The 16569-nt window shown below is 37.8% G+C and overlaps 1 protein-coding gene across 10 annotated transcripts in view; it reads right to left on the reverse strand.

The window, feature by feature from the left end:
- Positions 1–7587: 7587 nt before the first annotated feature.
- The window catches only part of nek10 (NIMA-related kinase 10), a 65985-nt gene continuing 57003 nt past the window's right edge, over positions 7588–16569 (reverse strand). For 7 of the 10 annotated variants that reach the window (XM_015357446.2, XM_015357442.2, XM_015357444.2 and 4 more), the window contains one exon: positions 7588–7684. In XM_015357446.2, coding sequence (XP_015212932.1) covers positions 7603–7684 — 82 coding nt within the window. In that variant the 3' untranslated portion in view covers positions 7588–7602. Of the gene's footprint in view, positions 7685–10934; positions 16540–16569 lie in introns of those variants that run through there. The other 3 variants (XR_001479571.2, XM_015357441.2, XM_015357443.2) reach the window with 1 other exon arrangement.

Here is a 16569-nt window from a genome sequence, read left to right on the forward strand (position 1 = left end):
TTTAAAAGATTTAAGGGGATATAATAAGTAAGCTGGCAATTGCTGTGTGGAAACAGTTAGAGCAACAAATCAGGATGACTTGACTCTCTGCTGTGTTATTCTGTTGCAGAGGAACATTCCCCAGAGTTCCTTCTGTAATTGTTAGCCTCCTGTAATGTTATTCACAGAACACTACTTTCATGATACAGTTGATCAAATAGGTCAGTTAACTTTATATCTACCGTGTACAGACTGCGGTGTTACCAGCTTCTAGATCTCATGAGATCTTAGAAAGTTTGAGATCTTGGACCTTGTTAGCACTGGGATGGGAGATCTCTTAAAAAAATCGACTACTGCTACAAGAGGTGTATGTCCACCATTATGTGAGACTTGGAATTTACAAAGCCATTGACCCATTACTGCGATTGGGGACACTGTACAGCAGGACCTGCCTACTGATGAGACATTAAACTGAAGCACTGACTACTTGGACATTACAGAAACTGAGAGTGAGGGTGTTACAGTTGGGGTACTGGATGGATTCCTGAAATCTGCTGTCTAGTGTGGATACTGGTGTATACTGCCATACCTTACCCAGATGAGTGCTTTACACAAAGGACCTATATGTCCATTATCACAAAGGTTTGCTGGGGGGATCGGGAGAAGGTTTTTTTTATTTATTTTTTTATAAATGGCACACAATTCCAGCCATGATCCTTCTAAATGTTTAACTTTCAATATAAAGTAATATTATAGAGTAATATTATAGAGTATAACAAGAGTAGAACGTTTTTGTATCTTTTCAGCATTTCAGCATAAAAAGCACTGATAGTGAGATGACGGTATATCAGATAAGCATGCTAATATGTCCCTGTCATATGAGCCATATAATTAGGGTAAGTGCACCTGTGAAATAACCAAAGGAGGTTTTACAGTCCAAGGCATCAAAATAGACATCACAATAGAAACATCTGTTGTGTTTGTTCTGCTTCTAATCTTACAAAAGGTAATCTACAACAAAATCACTTTTGACTGATATGTTAATTTGCTGATGTTTTGCATGGGCTTGTAGTAAATGAAGAAGTTACTGTTGAATGCTTAAAGGTGATCTTTATGAAGCAAAATCAATTTTGTTCTTGGTGTTCACTGCCTATTATAGTTACAGTATGCAATTCATTTGTGGGCTATTTATAGACATACACAGAGTGATGTTATTATCACTATTTCTCAGGGAAGGGTTTTTGTAGCACGACAGACACTTAGCTCCCGGGTCCTGCGAGACTGGGGCTCCTTTAGTGTAGAGTTTGCATTTCCTTTTCACCTGCACATTGGTTTTCTTCGAGTGCTCCAGTTTCCTCCTCACTTCCAAAGACATGCTGGTTGTTTTAATTAAGTGTCTGTACCTATGTAATTGTGTCTTTCCTTTTCAACATAATGGGAGTCTATCAAGAGTATAATTCTTTCAGGTCCCTAATCTTCTGGGATAGCTTCGGGTTTGTCACAGCCCTTACTGGAAAATATCAGTTTCTGAAGATAGAGTGTTGCATAGTTGGTATGTTTTAATAGTTGATAGAACAATAATTGTGTTCTGGCAAAAAGACTGAAACGACATCTTTAGATAGCACCATGTTGAAGTAGATTTACTTAGACGTTGTTTAGACACTGAGCCAAGAACTACTTCAGATGTGTCTCTCAGCCTAATTGACAGTGTCATCCAATACATAACCACTATAAAGCCTTTATTTCATTTCATATACTTGTGCATGAGATAATGGATACCTACCGTGTGAGCTATCAGAGCCCTCTAAATCCACTGTATCTGTAAATAAAGTTCCACACTAAATTCACTTCATTTTTATCTCTCACATCATTTTTGTTTATACCACACTGTAAATTCACAAACACAACAGATATAAAAAGGCAACTGACTTCATTGCCATTTTTACTGAAAATCATCCAGCGCAATGAAAGTTACATACTGTACTACATGCTTGGTCAACAATATCAGCTACAACTTACAACCACAGCAGGTTCAACCAATTTAATTAACTTTCCCATTGCTGGACTATTGCCTGGTGAAAACAAACCAGTCCTGAGGTGCTATAATTGGCACACAGTATTTTATATGAAGAATAGTGGCAGCCAATGCTGCCAAACAGATTAGAACTTGGATGGCATTTTTTCCCGGCACCCATCATTTTCACAATTTAAAATCTTGTTCCTACCTGATAATACCTCCATCTCCATTTAATATGACAATGCTATTGTTAATTCTTAATTCTAAAGCTTGCCACAATTTGCAACTCTCATGTCTAGCTAAAACCCATAAGATAGGCAGTAGTTTAAAATCTTAGAATAATTGTGAGGGAATGTATTGCATTTCCCAGAAGGCTGTTGGGAATGACCTGCCAGCTTCACCCACTTGACTAAATGCTGGAAGACAATTGGTTAGCAGATGATTCAAAGACCAGAAAGTGAAGATTTCTGGGGTCACACATGTGCAGCATGGTGACAGAGGGCAGGACACGGAAACAGTACTCAAGAAGGCCCACTATTGCCCTGTATAAAAGTACAAAGGGCAAAATAGGCATTTTGAATGGAATAAGTACAGTATAAGGCAAAATAGGTATTTTCTAGTCAAGAGAATTAATGCAAGTAAGAGTTAATTAAACATGGCATATTTTTAGATTTCAAAATTGGCCTTAGATGTGAATAAACCTTTGAAGTTTAGGTTGCCTGATCATTTGCAATTCCAGGGCAAGGGTTTAGTATAATTCCATTCTCTCTTTTTGACCAAAGTTTTCTGTTTCCAGAAAAGAAAAAAAACGCTCTACTAAAAGCGTTAGTTGTTTAATAGGCAAAGCTAACATGCATTATATTTCAGCAAAAACATAAAAATGGCTTTAATTGGCTCTGTTAGAAAAATGTCTGTAACATTTCAGTCACGCTTAAAATCAGCTGTGTAAAGGCTGGTATATTAGTTTATTGTGTCTTCTCAATTTCAGTTAAATGAAGAGATCAATATCGAATGGAGCACAAAAGCAAACTAGTGTATTGTAAGTGATGCATGAAAGATATAACTCAATTAAAATTAATACAGTGATTGCAGATTACAATATAAGCCAGGCTGTTAGATTTGTATAAAATATGTGACATGAAGGAGCTGGGATGCAATAATGGGATCATTATATAGGATTGTCTTAGGTAAAAACAGACACACATTCATAAATGTGAGAGAAGATTTGTGCTCTTCTTATTTACAGTGAAGGTATATACTCTAAAGGAAAAGCCTAAACTCTAAACTACTTTGAGCTCCAGTTAACTCTGCCAGTCCCTCTCTTAATAGCGCCTATTCCTAAATGAAGTAGTCTCTGAGCCTCTGAGACTCCTCTTCAGAACTCACTTCTAAAGAAAATTCAGTATCTGTCCCTGAGATTCTGGAAAACAAGTTATTACGCAAGCAATTTGGTGGGCTTAATGGATCGCAAACGTCAAAGAGCTTTTCCCCAAAAAAGACACACTGTCATTTTACACTTTGAAATGTACTAAAAATGACAATTGAACCCCTCCCAATACTTATTGTCATTTAAAATCACTAAGTTAAAGACAATAGAAGTTAACAAAGTTATCCATCCTGTTATTTTCAAAACACTTTATCCATTAGGGTAGAGAGAGAGGGCATTATTATTTTTACTTCTGGAATTCAATTTATGGGAAATAATTTGAATTATTTGCATTTTGGTTGCAGACCATTTCAGGTTATACACGGTAATAAAAAGTACTAATATAAACAAGCGAAATGATTTAGTGTCGATTTAATAGAAAGCTGAAGCATTTTTCTTTAAAACATCTACAGCCATTTTCAGCAATCTTCAGTGTGCCACAATTTGAGAGTCAGGTGACATCATGGTCTCATTTGCTTTTGCTGTTGGTTGCCTTGGTTCCCAAAGAAGTTCATCTCGTGCATACCAAAATGTTGAGCTAGAAGAGTCCGTTCCTTTTCTTGTGTTCACACTATTTTTTCATTTTCATTCTGGTTTAAAATGTGTTTTTGTTAATGATTTTAACAGAGATTGAGAAATGCATGATCAAGCCTTGGTTTAGGTTTCCTTCGCATGACATATACAAATATCATTTGTAATGGCATCAACAACAGATGTTAGAATTGTTAGTTTTTCAACTGTGGCTCTCAAACTAGTAAATTGTTCGGTAATTACAGCCTCAGCAATATTGGCTTTCCTGTGTGTATGCAACATTATAAACGCTATATATCCATACAGATAGTTTTAGGTAGTTGGTATTATACAGTAGGTAGTTAGGCCTTGGTAGGCCCTAAAAATGAAATATAGTTAAGGAACCTTGTTTTACAACTTTTAATATCCACTGTAAAAGAACATATAACCAGTATTGATCTGAATTTATCATGTTTTTGACATGAATGTGTAAATTCACCTCATTCTCTATTAGAATGTTCATGACTAGCTAGCCTTTCAGAATATGCAAACTTTTAATTAAAGAAAAATACAATAACAATTCTTAAATCTCTTCACTAAACACAATAGATGTCAATTCTTTAGTTTTCTTCTTTGAGTGTCTCCCTGAAAAAAATTAAGAATAATTTAAATGGATGACAGAAAGAAGAATTATACCTCTCAAATTTAGATCAGGCTGTATCCCTTTTCTTAACTCATTTCTAAATGCATTTGTAATATAGGCAGAATAAAGGAAATGTACAAGCCCTCGGAAGTGCTTGTGAAAATGTTAAAAAACAAATCACACTACATACTAGAACCATTTGAGAATTTGTGTCTTTCCCCTGGAGCGTGACATTTTCAATGTCATCGCTTTTAGTGGTGAATAATATTGACGATGTATTTTTTTTAACTTGTCAGCTGTAAAATGTACAGCATTGCTTCATTTTAAGACACTATTTATAGCTCTCAACCATGTAAATTAGCACTTCCTATCCAATCATTGTGTGCCTTGTCAATGTAAAAAGAAAGCTGTAAAGGTTCTCTAAAAACTAATGAGTGGTTTTATGACTGGCTCTATCTGCATGACTAACCCCTGCCCCCCTCGTTGTCTGTCAGTATTAAGACACAGACGACCAACAATATACATCAGGCCTCACGGGGCTAATATTTCAAGAGAGTACTTGATCACTTTAACAGCCCTGGTGCATCTCATTTCATAGTCATTACAGTAGCTTTGCCTCTGTGCTTTATGTGAAGTAATTAGATCAATGGTACATGCTTGCTAAACAGGAGTATTGTATGCATTAATAAGGTTTGTGGTAGCTTCAAACAGACACAAATGCTGCCCACATTATACAACTTGGTAAGGATGCCCTGATAAGGAGATTTGAATATACTGTACATTCTTCCCAGGTGGCTGCAGGGCAGAAAAAGACTTGCTAAACAGAGCATTAGGATTAAAGTGTAACTCTATTAAACAAACAGAGAAACAGATGAATTTGTCTACATAATCAAATTCAAAGAAATCATTTTTAATTTGGGAGACATTAATGAATCAATTTAGTTTAAAGGAAAAAACTAAAGATCAAAGTTACATGTGCATGAAATTAGCTTTGACTATAAATGAAGATGATTGTTTTAGAATTGTATTAAAATTCATATCCACTTATGCATTTTGCTCAGCACAAGCTCCAACTGGTGTGCATTTTGAATATAGTTAGTGTAAAATGTTTATCCCAGCTATCCAAGTACTAAACGTAACAGAAATTGGAATATTTGATTAAATCCAAATTAATGTCTTGAAGGAAATTAAGAGAAGCTTCATTGTAGTTAGCTGATATATGGGAAAGTAAAATTATTTTTAATTACTATAACTGAGCTTAACCTAACAAAAGAGTTTCTGAACTCCAGATTCTATTGGAGTTATATATTGACCCATAATCTTTTGCACTCAGCATATCTTTCATTTCCATTACATGACACTGAAATGTTAAATTGATCAATAAAGTGTCACACTCGTAAGCCCCTCCTCTTAAGGACGCTCCAGCCCTTCCTAGTTTTGTACTTATCTCCTGCACCTGCCTCTGGTTCCTGCCCCCTGTCCTATAAAAGCCAGACGTTCCTGCCAATCTGGGCTCAGCTTTGGAAGATGGATGCCTGGAAGCCCACCTGCCAGTGAGTCCAGGAGCGACTCGACGGCATCGGCTTCACAACGGTGTCCTGACCATCTCAGTCCGGGACTGGGAGCATCTGGTCCTCTTACCCCTCTTTTATTCCCCCGACCCTTCGCCGGATCCTGCTCCGGCTTTTAACTCTGTTTGTCTGTGTCCGGATGGATCTCCTGGTTTTGGACATTGGAACACTCTTGGATTTGCTACGGACACACCCCCCTGAACACCAGCGCACCTTGGACACGCCCCCTGTTTTCCTTCCAGCCCCTTTGCATGCTTTTTTCCCCATGTTTTCCTCACTCCTCCCTGGATTGTGTTGTCTGCATAGGGTCCTGAAAGAGTGCTTCGTGACATAAAGGCTGTTGGGGGTTGTTAAGAAGAAGAAAAGATGCTGCATTTAGATCAGGCGATAAGGACGCCCTTAGGACTGCGAGGTCCAACCTTTCCCGTGCCATCAGGGAGGCAAAGCAGGACATCAGAGACACACGGCACATGTGGCAGGGCATCCAGGCCATTACTGATTACAGGACTTCCCCATGTGCCAGTGACAGTGATGCCTCCCTTCCAGATGTGCTGAACAACTTCTCTGCACGGTTTGAAGCAATGAACGCTGTGCCTGTGAAGAAAACCACACCTCCTCCCGACGATCAGGTGCATTGCCTGCCCGCAGCTGATGTAAGGAGGACACTAGCCAAAGTTAATCCACGTAAGGCTGCTGGTCCCGATAATATACCTGGTCGCGTGCTCAATGAATGTGCAGAACAGCTAGCTGACGTCCTCAGATATGTTTAATATCTCCTTGTGCCAGGTGGTCTTCCCTGTGTGCTTCAAATCTACCACTATAATACCGGTGCCGAAGAAGTCAGCCGTGTCCTGCCCCTCTGGACCCCTTTCAGTTTGCATACTGCCCCAACCGGTCTACTGATGGTGCTGTATCTCTTCCCCTTCACCTGGCCCTGTCCCTTCTGCATAAGAAAGGTCTGATGTAAGAATGCTTTTCATTGACTTCAGTTCAGCATTTGATACAATCATCCCCCAGAAGCTGACAGAAAAATTGAGCTTGCTGAACTTCAACACCTTCCTCTGTAACTGGATTCTGGACTTTCTGACCGAGAGACCTCAGACAGTCCAGATTGGTAATAACATCTCTAGCACCATCACTATGATGAAACACCTTACAGAGAGGAGGTGGAGCAACTAGTGGACTGGTGCACAAACAACAACCTATCTCTTAATTTAAATAAAACAAAAGAGATAATAATTGACTTCAGGAGGGCCCACACTGACCACTCCCCACTGCACATCAACGACTCCCCTATGGAGACAGTTAGAAGCACCAAGTTTCTTGATGTACACATTACAGATGACTTCACTTGATCTCTCAATACCACCTCCCTAGCCAAGAAAGCACAGCAGAGTCTCTATTTCCTGTGGCAACTTAGGAAGGCAAACTTTCCCCTGCCCATTCTTACCACATTCTACAGAAGCACCATTGAGAGCACCTTGACCAGCTGTATCACTCTTTGGTTTGGGAACTGCAACGCTTCAGACCACAAGACCCTGCAACAAATTGTGGAAACAGCTGAAAACAACATTGGAGCCTCCCTCCCTTCCATTTCTGTCACCTATCACAAACGCTGCTTACACAGGGTCTGCAGTAGACCTGTAGTAGATAACCCCTCCCACCCCTCCCATAAACTCTTTGCCCTCCTACCATCTGGAAAAAGATATCACAGTATACGGGCTAGCTCCACCAGACTCTGGAACAGCTTCTTCCCACAGGCTGTCAGGCTTCTCAACACCCTGGAATCTACTTGCACCCACTCCAATTCCAGAAACAGGGTTTAAATTCTCCAGTGTTTTGTATATATTGTATTATTTATTTGCCTTAGTAATGTCCACTATTTGCACTTTGTACTAGAGTATGTGTATCTTGTCTACAATGTCTATGTCAGTGTCCTCTCTGTATTTGCACCGTGGACCAGGAGGAACGATATTTCGTCCCACTGTATACTTGTATATGGCTGGAATGACAAATAAACGTGAACTTAATACTGGCTACTCATAACTGGCTCTACCTGACTCTCTTCAATGCATGGGGTTTTTGTCATGAAGTCATGCAGCCATTTTTATAAGATAAATTATTCCCCTCAAATGGTCATGTTTAATCTGGGAGCCATTTTTAGGGAGACAAAATGATAAATCATATTTGTACCATGTTTTGAAACTGCATTTAAACTTCTTGTGATTATGAGAAGAGAGTGAAGAGAAAGCTCACTTCTAAATAAAAATGGAGCACTTACCAAATAGTGCTTGAAAGAACCGGGAATACCCTTTTCTTATAAAAGTTGGATGTTGCCAAAACTCATTCTAAAAATAACAAAGGTGCTATTTTCTGCTTTTTTAAAATAAAAATACATTCAATCAACATATTGAATCTACAAGCCTTTCATTATGTCACATTGAAATGTAAATTTCTTCATTTTCCTCATTTGGTGCCAGAAACCTTCTGTAGCAGGATGTAATCAAGCCAAATATTAACATAAATCACTTTCTGTGGAGGGGTAATTAACCCTATTGTACTGCTAGAGCCTGTGGGCTACGATTCCATCTCCTGTATGGTCTTCAATTTTCTTTATTAAATTTTAATTAAGTAATATTCATATGGGGTTTTAAATATTCATTGTACCATATAACAAGGGTGGTGGTGGGGGGGATTATGAATTAAACAATAATAAGCTACAGGGGCTCAACACTTGTAAATACAACGGTTATTATTATTAGCCAGGAGGAGAACGTTGTTCTTCACTAAATATTTATTGTAGGTATTTTTCGCAAAAGATAATCACACTACCGGTTAGGCAGATGTTGTTGGTAGTTTCAACCAGAAATAAATGTCTACTTTTATTTCGAAGGTAGGGAGAATCTCTTTCACCCACACAAAATCACACAGTGTTACCTCGTTTCAAATGCTGATCAAAACCTCTGATTTCTGTGAAATAACATAATCCAAATCCAGATCTATCTAGCTTGTCGTGTATTTCCAATCTTATTCCATGCTGAAGAGAGAAGAGAGAAAGCACAACATTTCAGCTGAAATTGAAGCTGAAACAACGTGTTTTCTCTCTTCTCTTTTCAGTATGGAATAAACTTATCACTTGTCCCTTTGCAGACTATGCATGCTGACGCAGCTACCCACCTGATGTATTTCTAGGCTGCCATATTTACTGTTTCCATGACTATTGACTAAAGTTATTCTTTTCAATTATTAGTCACGTATATGCAGTATATATAATGAAGAGTACAAGTAAAACAATGGATAGCTTGTCTCAAGTGTGCTGCTAAATACCCATCTTCTTCATATAATATGGAACATTACAATATTACCATACCATAATAAAGATGGAATTTGTGGTATTACTGTACATTATACAGTGGAAAAAGAAACATAAAAATGTTACAATCTTTTGCTGCACTATAGAGTCTTCAGGAGCTGTTTCTTGATTGTGAAGTATAGCAAATCAGAGACTTCATGTAGAACAATGAACAAAAAAACAGAATGACAGGCACAATTATTTTGCCTCGTGTGTGTGTGTGTTTTCTGAAAGGCAAAAGTAAGGTCCTTCTAATCCCTTTTTCCTTGTGGTGAGCCTTGGGCTGGAAAGAAATCAGAGACTGACAGTTTTAAGTCTGCACCTGGTTGAGCAGCTTTCTCTGTGTGATCATGCAATGAAAGAACAATCTTTACATATGGAATCCTGGATCAATAGGTCCACCTGAGATTTAAAAAACTGCAAAGCTTCAATTTCTGCTCTGCAGCCAAGTTTAAATTCATACCCTTTATTCTTGATTTTTCATTTGTCCTGTAAAATGTTCTCTTAAAATGCTTATCCTTGCAAATTTGTTCAACAATAAACACAGTGATAGGGGAAATTAATCTTAAACACTTAAAACAATTAAACCTGTATCTTATTTTATATCTTGTTATTTAATCCATTTACTGTCATCTGCTCTGTCATTATTTAATGATCCTCATTTGCTCCAAAGCATGAGTGTTTAGTAGCCTCTTCTTTTTTAAGCTTTAGTTCTCTTAAAAAATAAATTCACTGAAAAAAAAACTTTGTTTTCAATACAACAGTGCTTCCTGACCCACCTCTGCTCTTTGTTTAAGATTATGAAATCCTCTTTAAAAGTATATCTTAAGTACTGTATACATCTTACAGCACAACAGGTTATTACATTCATTTTCACATTTAAAATTTTGTATATCTAAAACAGCACTCTTTTCTTTATTTTTTTAACCACATACTGGTGCATGCAGATAATAGAAATTACAAACATTGAAGAACTGTTGCTTTGCAAATGCCATTTTAATTGTCAAAACAAACCTTCAAATACTCGCCAAATTAAGGCTCTAACATTATGCTGCAACTAAGACATACAAAGCCTTATCTGTACAATGCAGACGGGGTACTTTCAAATGTGCCATTCTAAAAGAGACATCACACAAGTAATTTACATTTGAAACAGGTACAATGCTGTTAATTAGATGCATGCCACATGAGTTCAGCAGTTAGTGTACTGTTAATTGGATCCGTAGCATCTACTACAGGTTTTCAGTCACAAAATCACAGACTGTGTTTAGCTACAGTTTATAATATTATAATCTTGTGAATATTATAATCAGTAGTACTTTGTTTCTGGCCTTAATTTTCACATGCAGCACTTTTAGGAGAGTACAGATTTATCATCAACGCCACCTCGTATATAACAAAAATACTATACAAAAAACTGAGCAAAACATAAATGGTTATGTTTATGGTAGGTTTATTTTTAACAAACATTACAATGAAGAAGTTTTCATGTGCCATGTATCATACAGAACCTTAATGACTGTTGATTGTACCAAGTATAAATATTAACACAGGAAAAAAACATAAATAAATTCTATGTTGGATTGCAAGGATGTGAAAGATTTGGTTTAATATTAATATGGCATTATAGATACAACAGATGGGTTTTGGAACAAACAGCATTTGTTGCCGTTTATTATTGTGTCTCTGTGTTTTTCGAAGCAACAGTTTGAGTTCCATGAACCGCTTTGTAAACTTTAAAACAAAAAAAAATCGAATGTACATAAGACTGACTTTGTTCTCCATAATTATATTATAAAATAATTGTTAAGTGGATGCTGCTGCAGATACTCAAAACTGTCTTAACAAGATGTTTCAAATGTACAGTACGTGCCAATATCCCAAGCTAATATTTTACATTTAAAAAACGAAAGATAAAAAAAAAAGGTTTTCATTGACAGTGACAGTTGACAGCCGCTTCTCCAGCTTGCATGAAGTCCTTCTTAGCAACCCTCCTCCTGCACCATAAGATTGGAATGATTTTCTTTCTAATTCAATTGAAGACTCAAGTGAATAAAAATAAAACGACCCTGAGGCTCCTGGGAACCAGAATTGCCAACTGGAAGAATAAATGCCTTTCTTACAGTGCTAATTTTGAATTCCAAGATGAAATCATTCTGTCATTTTCTGTTTTAATAAGGGGGCAGTACAGAGGAGTTCAGGCTCTGCTCTGTGATGTTGTACCCATGAGCATGTTTTAACCCAGTTGCTTTAGTTGACCGAAGTGTATAAACTGTCAACAGCATTAGCAGGGGTAATGGTGCTTCAGACCAGCATCTCAGCCAGGACGGAGGCTTGCACCCTCTATCTGACTAATGGTTAATACCAGGATCAGTCTGCTAGCCTAATAAGCCACAAGGCTGTTTTAAGTCTGCCTTGTGGCTTAAAACAAACCCAATTCATATCTTTAACAAATGAGGTTTACATTGAATGATATTTTCAACTTTGTTTTATTCTGAAAAACGAATAAAGCTACTCAAAGTCCTGGCAAACATACACAATGTGTTATATGCACGTTTAAATGCATTAGTTCATGTCTGTTACTATACATACAAATTGTTATCAATCACAATTGTATGCTTTAAATCCAACACATCCAAAACCACAACATAAAACAAACCATACAATGCAGAAATACATTTTAAACAGAGGTATCAAAGGAGAGTTTTGTTCACCAATGATATACAGTAATGTTTTGCAATAAAGGTCTATTGCAATTACTTAAACTCAGAAGATCAAAATCAGTGATCTTAACTATCACTCATAACATCAAAGTAATATAAAGTGCTCTAGATTCCATCTTATAACAAACAACACCCTGAGATTGCTTCTAAAACATTCACTCAACCTTGAAATGATTGCTTTAGGTGGAGTAAAGAGTACAAAAATAGAACAGCCTATCTGTATCGAATATATGATTTCCTTTCATTATTTGTATCCAATAAGATGAAAGTAAATCAGCATGTCTAAAAAAAAACACAATTGCAATAACCTGATTTCCAAATAACATACATCAATGATAATGTTTGTGCTAACATTATAGGAATTATGCTGCCATGGGCAACAGTAACACAAGATGACACACACTTTATAAATGAGAGTAGTTCATTCTTGTAGCAAATAAATCATGTATACCATTATAAATAGTTAGCTAAAACAAAATGACAATCATTGTAACCATTTTCACACGTTAAGTCACAAATCAGTAATTGTGTTGGAGGAAAAGAATGATACCACACCTTTTTCTAGGAGGTATTTCTAACAACTCCTCCCCACGCTCTGTAAATTTCCGCAACTTACAATTGATCACCCAAGGTTTGCAAATTCTGTTCTGTCCTCCCTATCCTGTTTCTCTTCCTCTGACCCTCTAGAGGACAAAATACAGTTACTTGGCAATGCTCTTTTATCTACCCTCGATACCTTTGCTCCTTTAAAAACTCCTTCTCTCGCCCTGCCCCCTGGTACAATGACCATCTGCGATTCATGAAGGCAGGCTCTCGCAAACGTGAGCATAGGTGGCGTCTTTCCGGCCTAAATATACATTATCAGGCCTGGAGAGTTTACTTATCTGATTATAAGGTTACTATAGAGTCTGCTAGATCCACCTACTTCTCTCACATCATTGAAAATCACCAAAACAACCACAGACATCTTTTCTCCACCATCAACAGACTGCTCAAGCCAAACTGCCCTACCACGTTACCTGCCTCATCACAACTTTGCAACACATCTTAGATTTCTTTAGTTCTAAGATTGACAACATCCGGCATCACATTCTCTCCACTACGGATATCATTTCCATACCTCCTCCCTCCTCATCCAATTTCTCTGGTTCCCGTCTCTCCAGCTTCTCTCTTCTTGACTCAGCATTCCTAAACAAACTAGTTACGCGCATGAAACCCACCACATCTATTTTAGATCCCATTCCCACCAGTTTATTCCAGTCCTGTTTCTCTTCTCTCTGTCCCATTGTCCTCAATATTATGAATGAATCCTTGAGCATTGGCATTGTACCAACGGTCCTCAAAACTGCTGCCATTACCCCCGTGCCAAAGAAGCCTAACATGGCTCTCGACAACCTTAACAACTTTCGCCCCATCTCCAACACCCTTTCTCTCTAAAATTCTAGTACGTGCTGTCACACTTCAGTTACATAACCACCTCATGACAAACAACCTTTTCGAACCCCTCCAATCTGGCTTCTGTCAACTTCACAGCACAGAAACCGCCCTGGTCAAAGTCACCAACGATCTACTAATAGCTTCTGATTCTGGTTCTGTTTCTATACTCATCCTTCTTGATCTCAGTGCTGCCTTTGACACTGTTGACCATAACATCTTACTTTCTCGTCTCGAGACTGTGTTTGGAGTTTCTGACACTGCCCTCAAATGGTTTAAATCTTACCTCACTGATCGCTGTCACTTTGTCTCTCTCAATGGGTACAGGTCTGAAATTGGTCTTGTCAAGTCTGGTGTCCCCCAGGGGTCAATACTGGGCCCCTTGCTCTTCAGCATTTACATGTTCCCACTTGGTCAGCTTTTAAGATCACATGGCCTCAGCTTTCATTTTTACGCTGACGATACTCAAATATACATCCATACCAAACCTCACACTGATGTGGCCATCTCTATTCTATCTAATTGCATCTCTGACATAAAAATTTGGATGACTCAAAACTTCCTTCATCTTAACTGTGACAAGACTGAAGTCATGCTTATTGGTACCCCCCAACAACTTCGTAAAGCCAGTCCTGTAACCCTATCTGTAGATGGCTCTGTACTTGAGCTTCAATCAAAATTGAAAAACCTTGGGGTTATATTCGATTCTGGCTTAACATTCGACCCACATGTACAGCATACTGTCAAAACAGTAAACTGTTTTTTCACCTTAGAAATATCGCAAGACTACACCCTATGCTATCATTAACTGTGGCTGAAAAGCTGATCAACATATTTGTATTCTCTCGAAATTGACTACTACAACGCTCTACTCGCTGGGGTATCTAAATCTACTCTGAACAAACTGCAGTATGTCCAAAATTCAGGAGCCAGAATCCTGACCAGGTGTAGTGCAAGTGTTCATATCACTCCTATCCTGGAGTCCTTGCACTGGCTTCCGGTCAAATTCCGTGTAGACTTTAAAATCCTCATGCTCACCTATAAGGCTCTACATGGCTTGGCACCTCAATACCTGTCTGAACTATTATCGCCCTACTCCCCACCTCGCAACCTCCGCTCTTCAAATTCTGCCCTCCTTACTGTCCCCCAAGCCCATCTACATTGTATGGGCGACAGGGCCTTCTCCTGCTATGCCCCCAAGCTCTGGAACTCTTTGCCCAAGGATATCAGAGAGTCACCTTCTCTAAACTCCTTCAAATCCAGACTCAAAACCTTCTTCTTCAGAAAAGCCTTTACTTAACTGGTTCCATTCTTCACCCCTCTGCTCTTCTTAGTACCCCTTCCACGGTCTCCTCTATTGTTATTGTTGTATTGTTGTAATTGTAATTGTGTCTTATCTTGTGTATTCTTCTTATTTATTGTTGTATTCTTCTTATTCATTGTTATTCTCATCCTGTAAAGTGCTTTGAGAAGCCACCTTTAAAGGCGCTATATAAAATAAAGTTTGTTTTTTTTCACAAAAGGGTGTCGAAACTTTTTTCCCTGCCTATTACCAACCACGTGTTGATTGAACACAAGAACTGCGGAAAGGCATAACTTGACTGAAAGAAAAAAACAGATCCATTTTTCATTTCTTCTCATGATAATTGTTTCAATTTCCCTTTATTCGTGCCCTTTATCAGTTGTTTAAACAGCATTATGGTGAAAAAAATGAAGTGTCAAAGTGTCCCAAAAGGGTTAATTTACAGAGCAGATAGAAAAAAAAAGTCTAGGAAAACACTGCTTTGCAATATACAGGATTCCATAGCAACATCATCTTCTCTGACAAACTGCAGTGGCACAAAGAAGGTCCAGCTAAGAAATTATAGTCATTTACAAGTACCTGGGGACACAGCTGCTCTCAAGCCTGTAAGAGCCTGCATACTGTACTTGAATACCACACTACATTTCGTTTCTGCTTTGTCTGGACTCCTACAGTACACTACCAACAGCTGGTGTAAGAAAGGGGTAGAAGAGCCAACTCCGAAGCCTTTTGTTGTAATTAAGTAATGGATATGACAGAAATATCCACTCTGTGCAGACCTAGCTAATGAATTATCCTTGCCCGCGAGTGCAATATTTAGAAAATAAGGGTTTAACACCTACAGTATAGGATGCAATTGATAAACGGTATCTGAATATATTACAGTGGAAACTTAGAAACATGTTTTTTCTGTCACCAAAATTATTAATTTTGTTAATACTACATTTAATTATATTCTGAAGACACGAAATTATTAATGAAAACTTATTTTGCTTTATTTTTATTTTCCATCTCATGAAATGCATTTTCAAGTTTAAATCAGGGTGAATCTTACATAAAGTAAAGCCCCTTTTATGTGCAATCAGATCTGTGTTGGACTCGTTCTACCTTTACTCAATGAGAAAACTTTTCTTTGTACAGTGTTGAGAACAAAGATATTCTACAGTAAGAGTTCAATAAATCTATACAACCACCCTTCATTTTCTGAGCAGTGCCTTGTTGAAAGCTAAGAGACATTTTATTCTCATATTTGAAGTTCATAACATACATCAACTGGATTGTATACTATTTTCACCTTTATTTATTCCTGGCAAGATAATTTTAGACCTATGGAAAGTAGTGGAAAACACATTTAAAGCATGGGTAGAAAACTTCCAATAAGATCCATTGCATAGGGGACCCACAGATTAGCTCCCAAAGTCAGTTTCTAAGAACAACTGGGACTGTTGTTAATCATTTGTCTGTTCTGTGAGATTCTGGCAGTATGACTTCAAAATTCTGACAATATCACACTTGCTGCTGGAAAATAATTATCTCCTTGAAGCAGGCAGGCTCTTGTTTCCCCATGGATAAAAATGATCCCTACAATCAATGCAAAAGAAAACATTTAGT

Source organism: Lepisosteus oculatus, chromosome 10 (assembly GCF_040954835.1).
Source record: "Lepisosteus oculatus isolate fLepOcu1 chromosome 10, fLepOcu1.hap2, whole genome shotgun sequence".
NCBI classification, from domain to species: domain Eukaryota; kingdom Metazoa; phylum Chordata; class Actinopteri; order Semionotiformes; family Lepisosteidae; genus Lepisosteus; species Lepisosteus oculatus.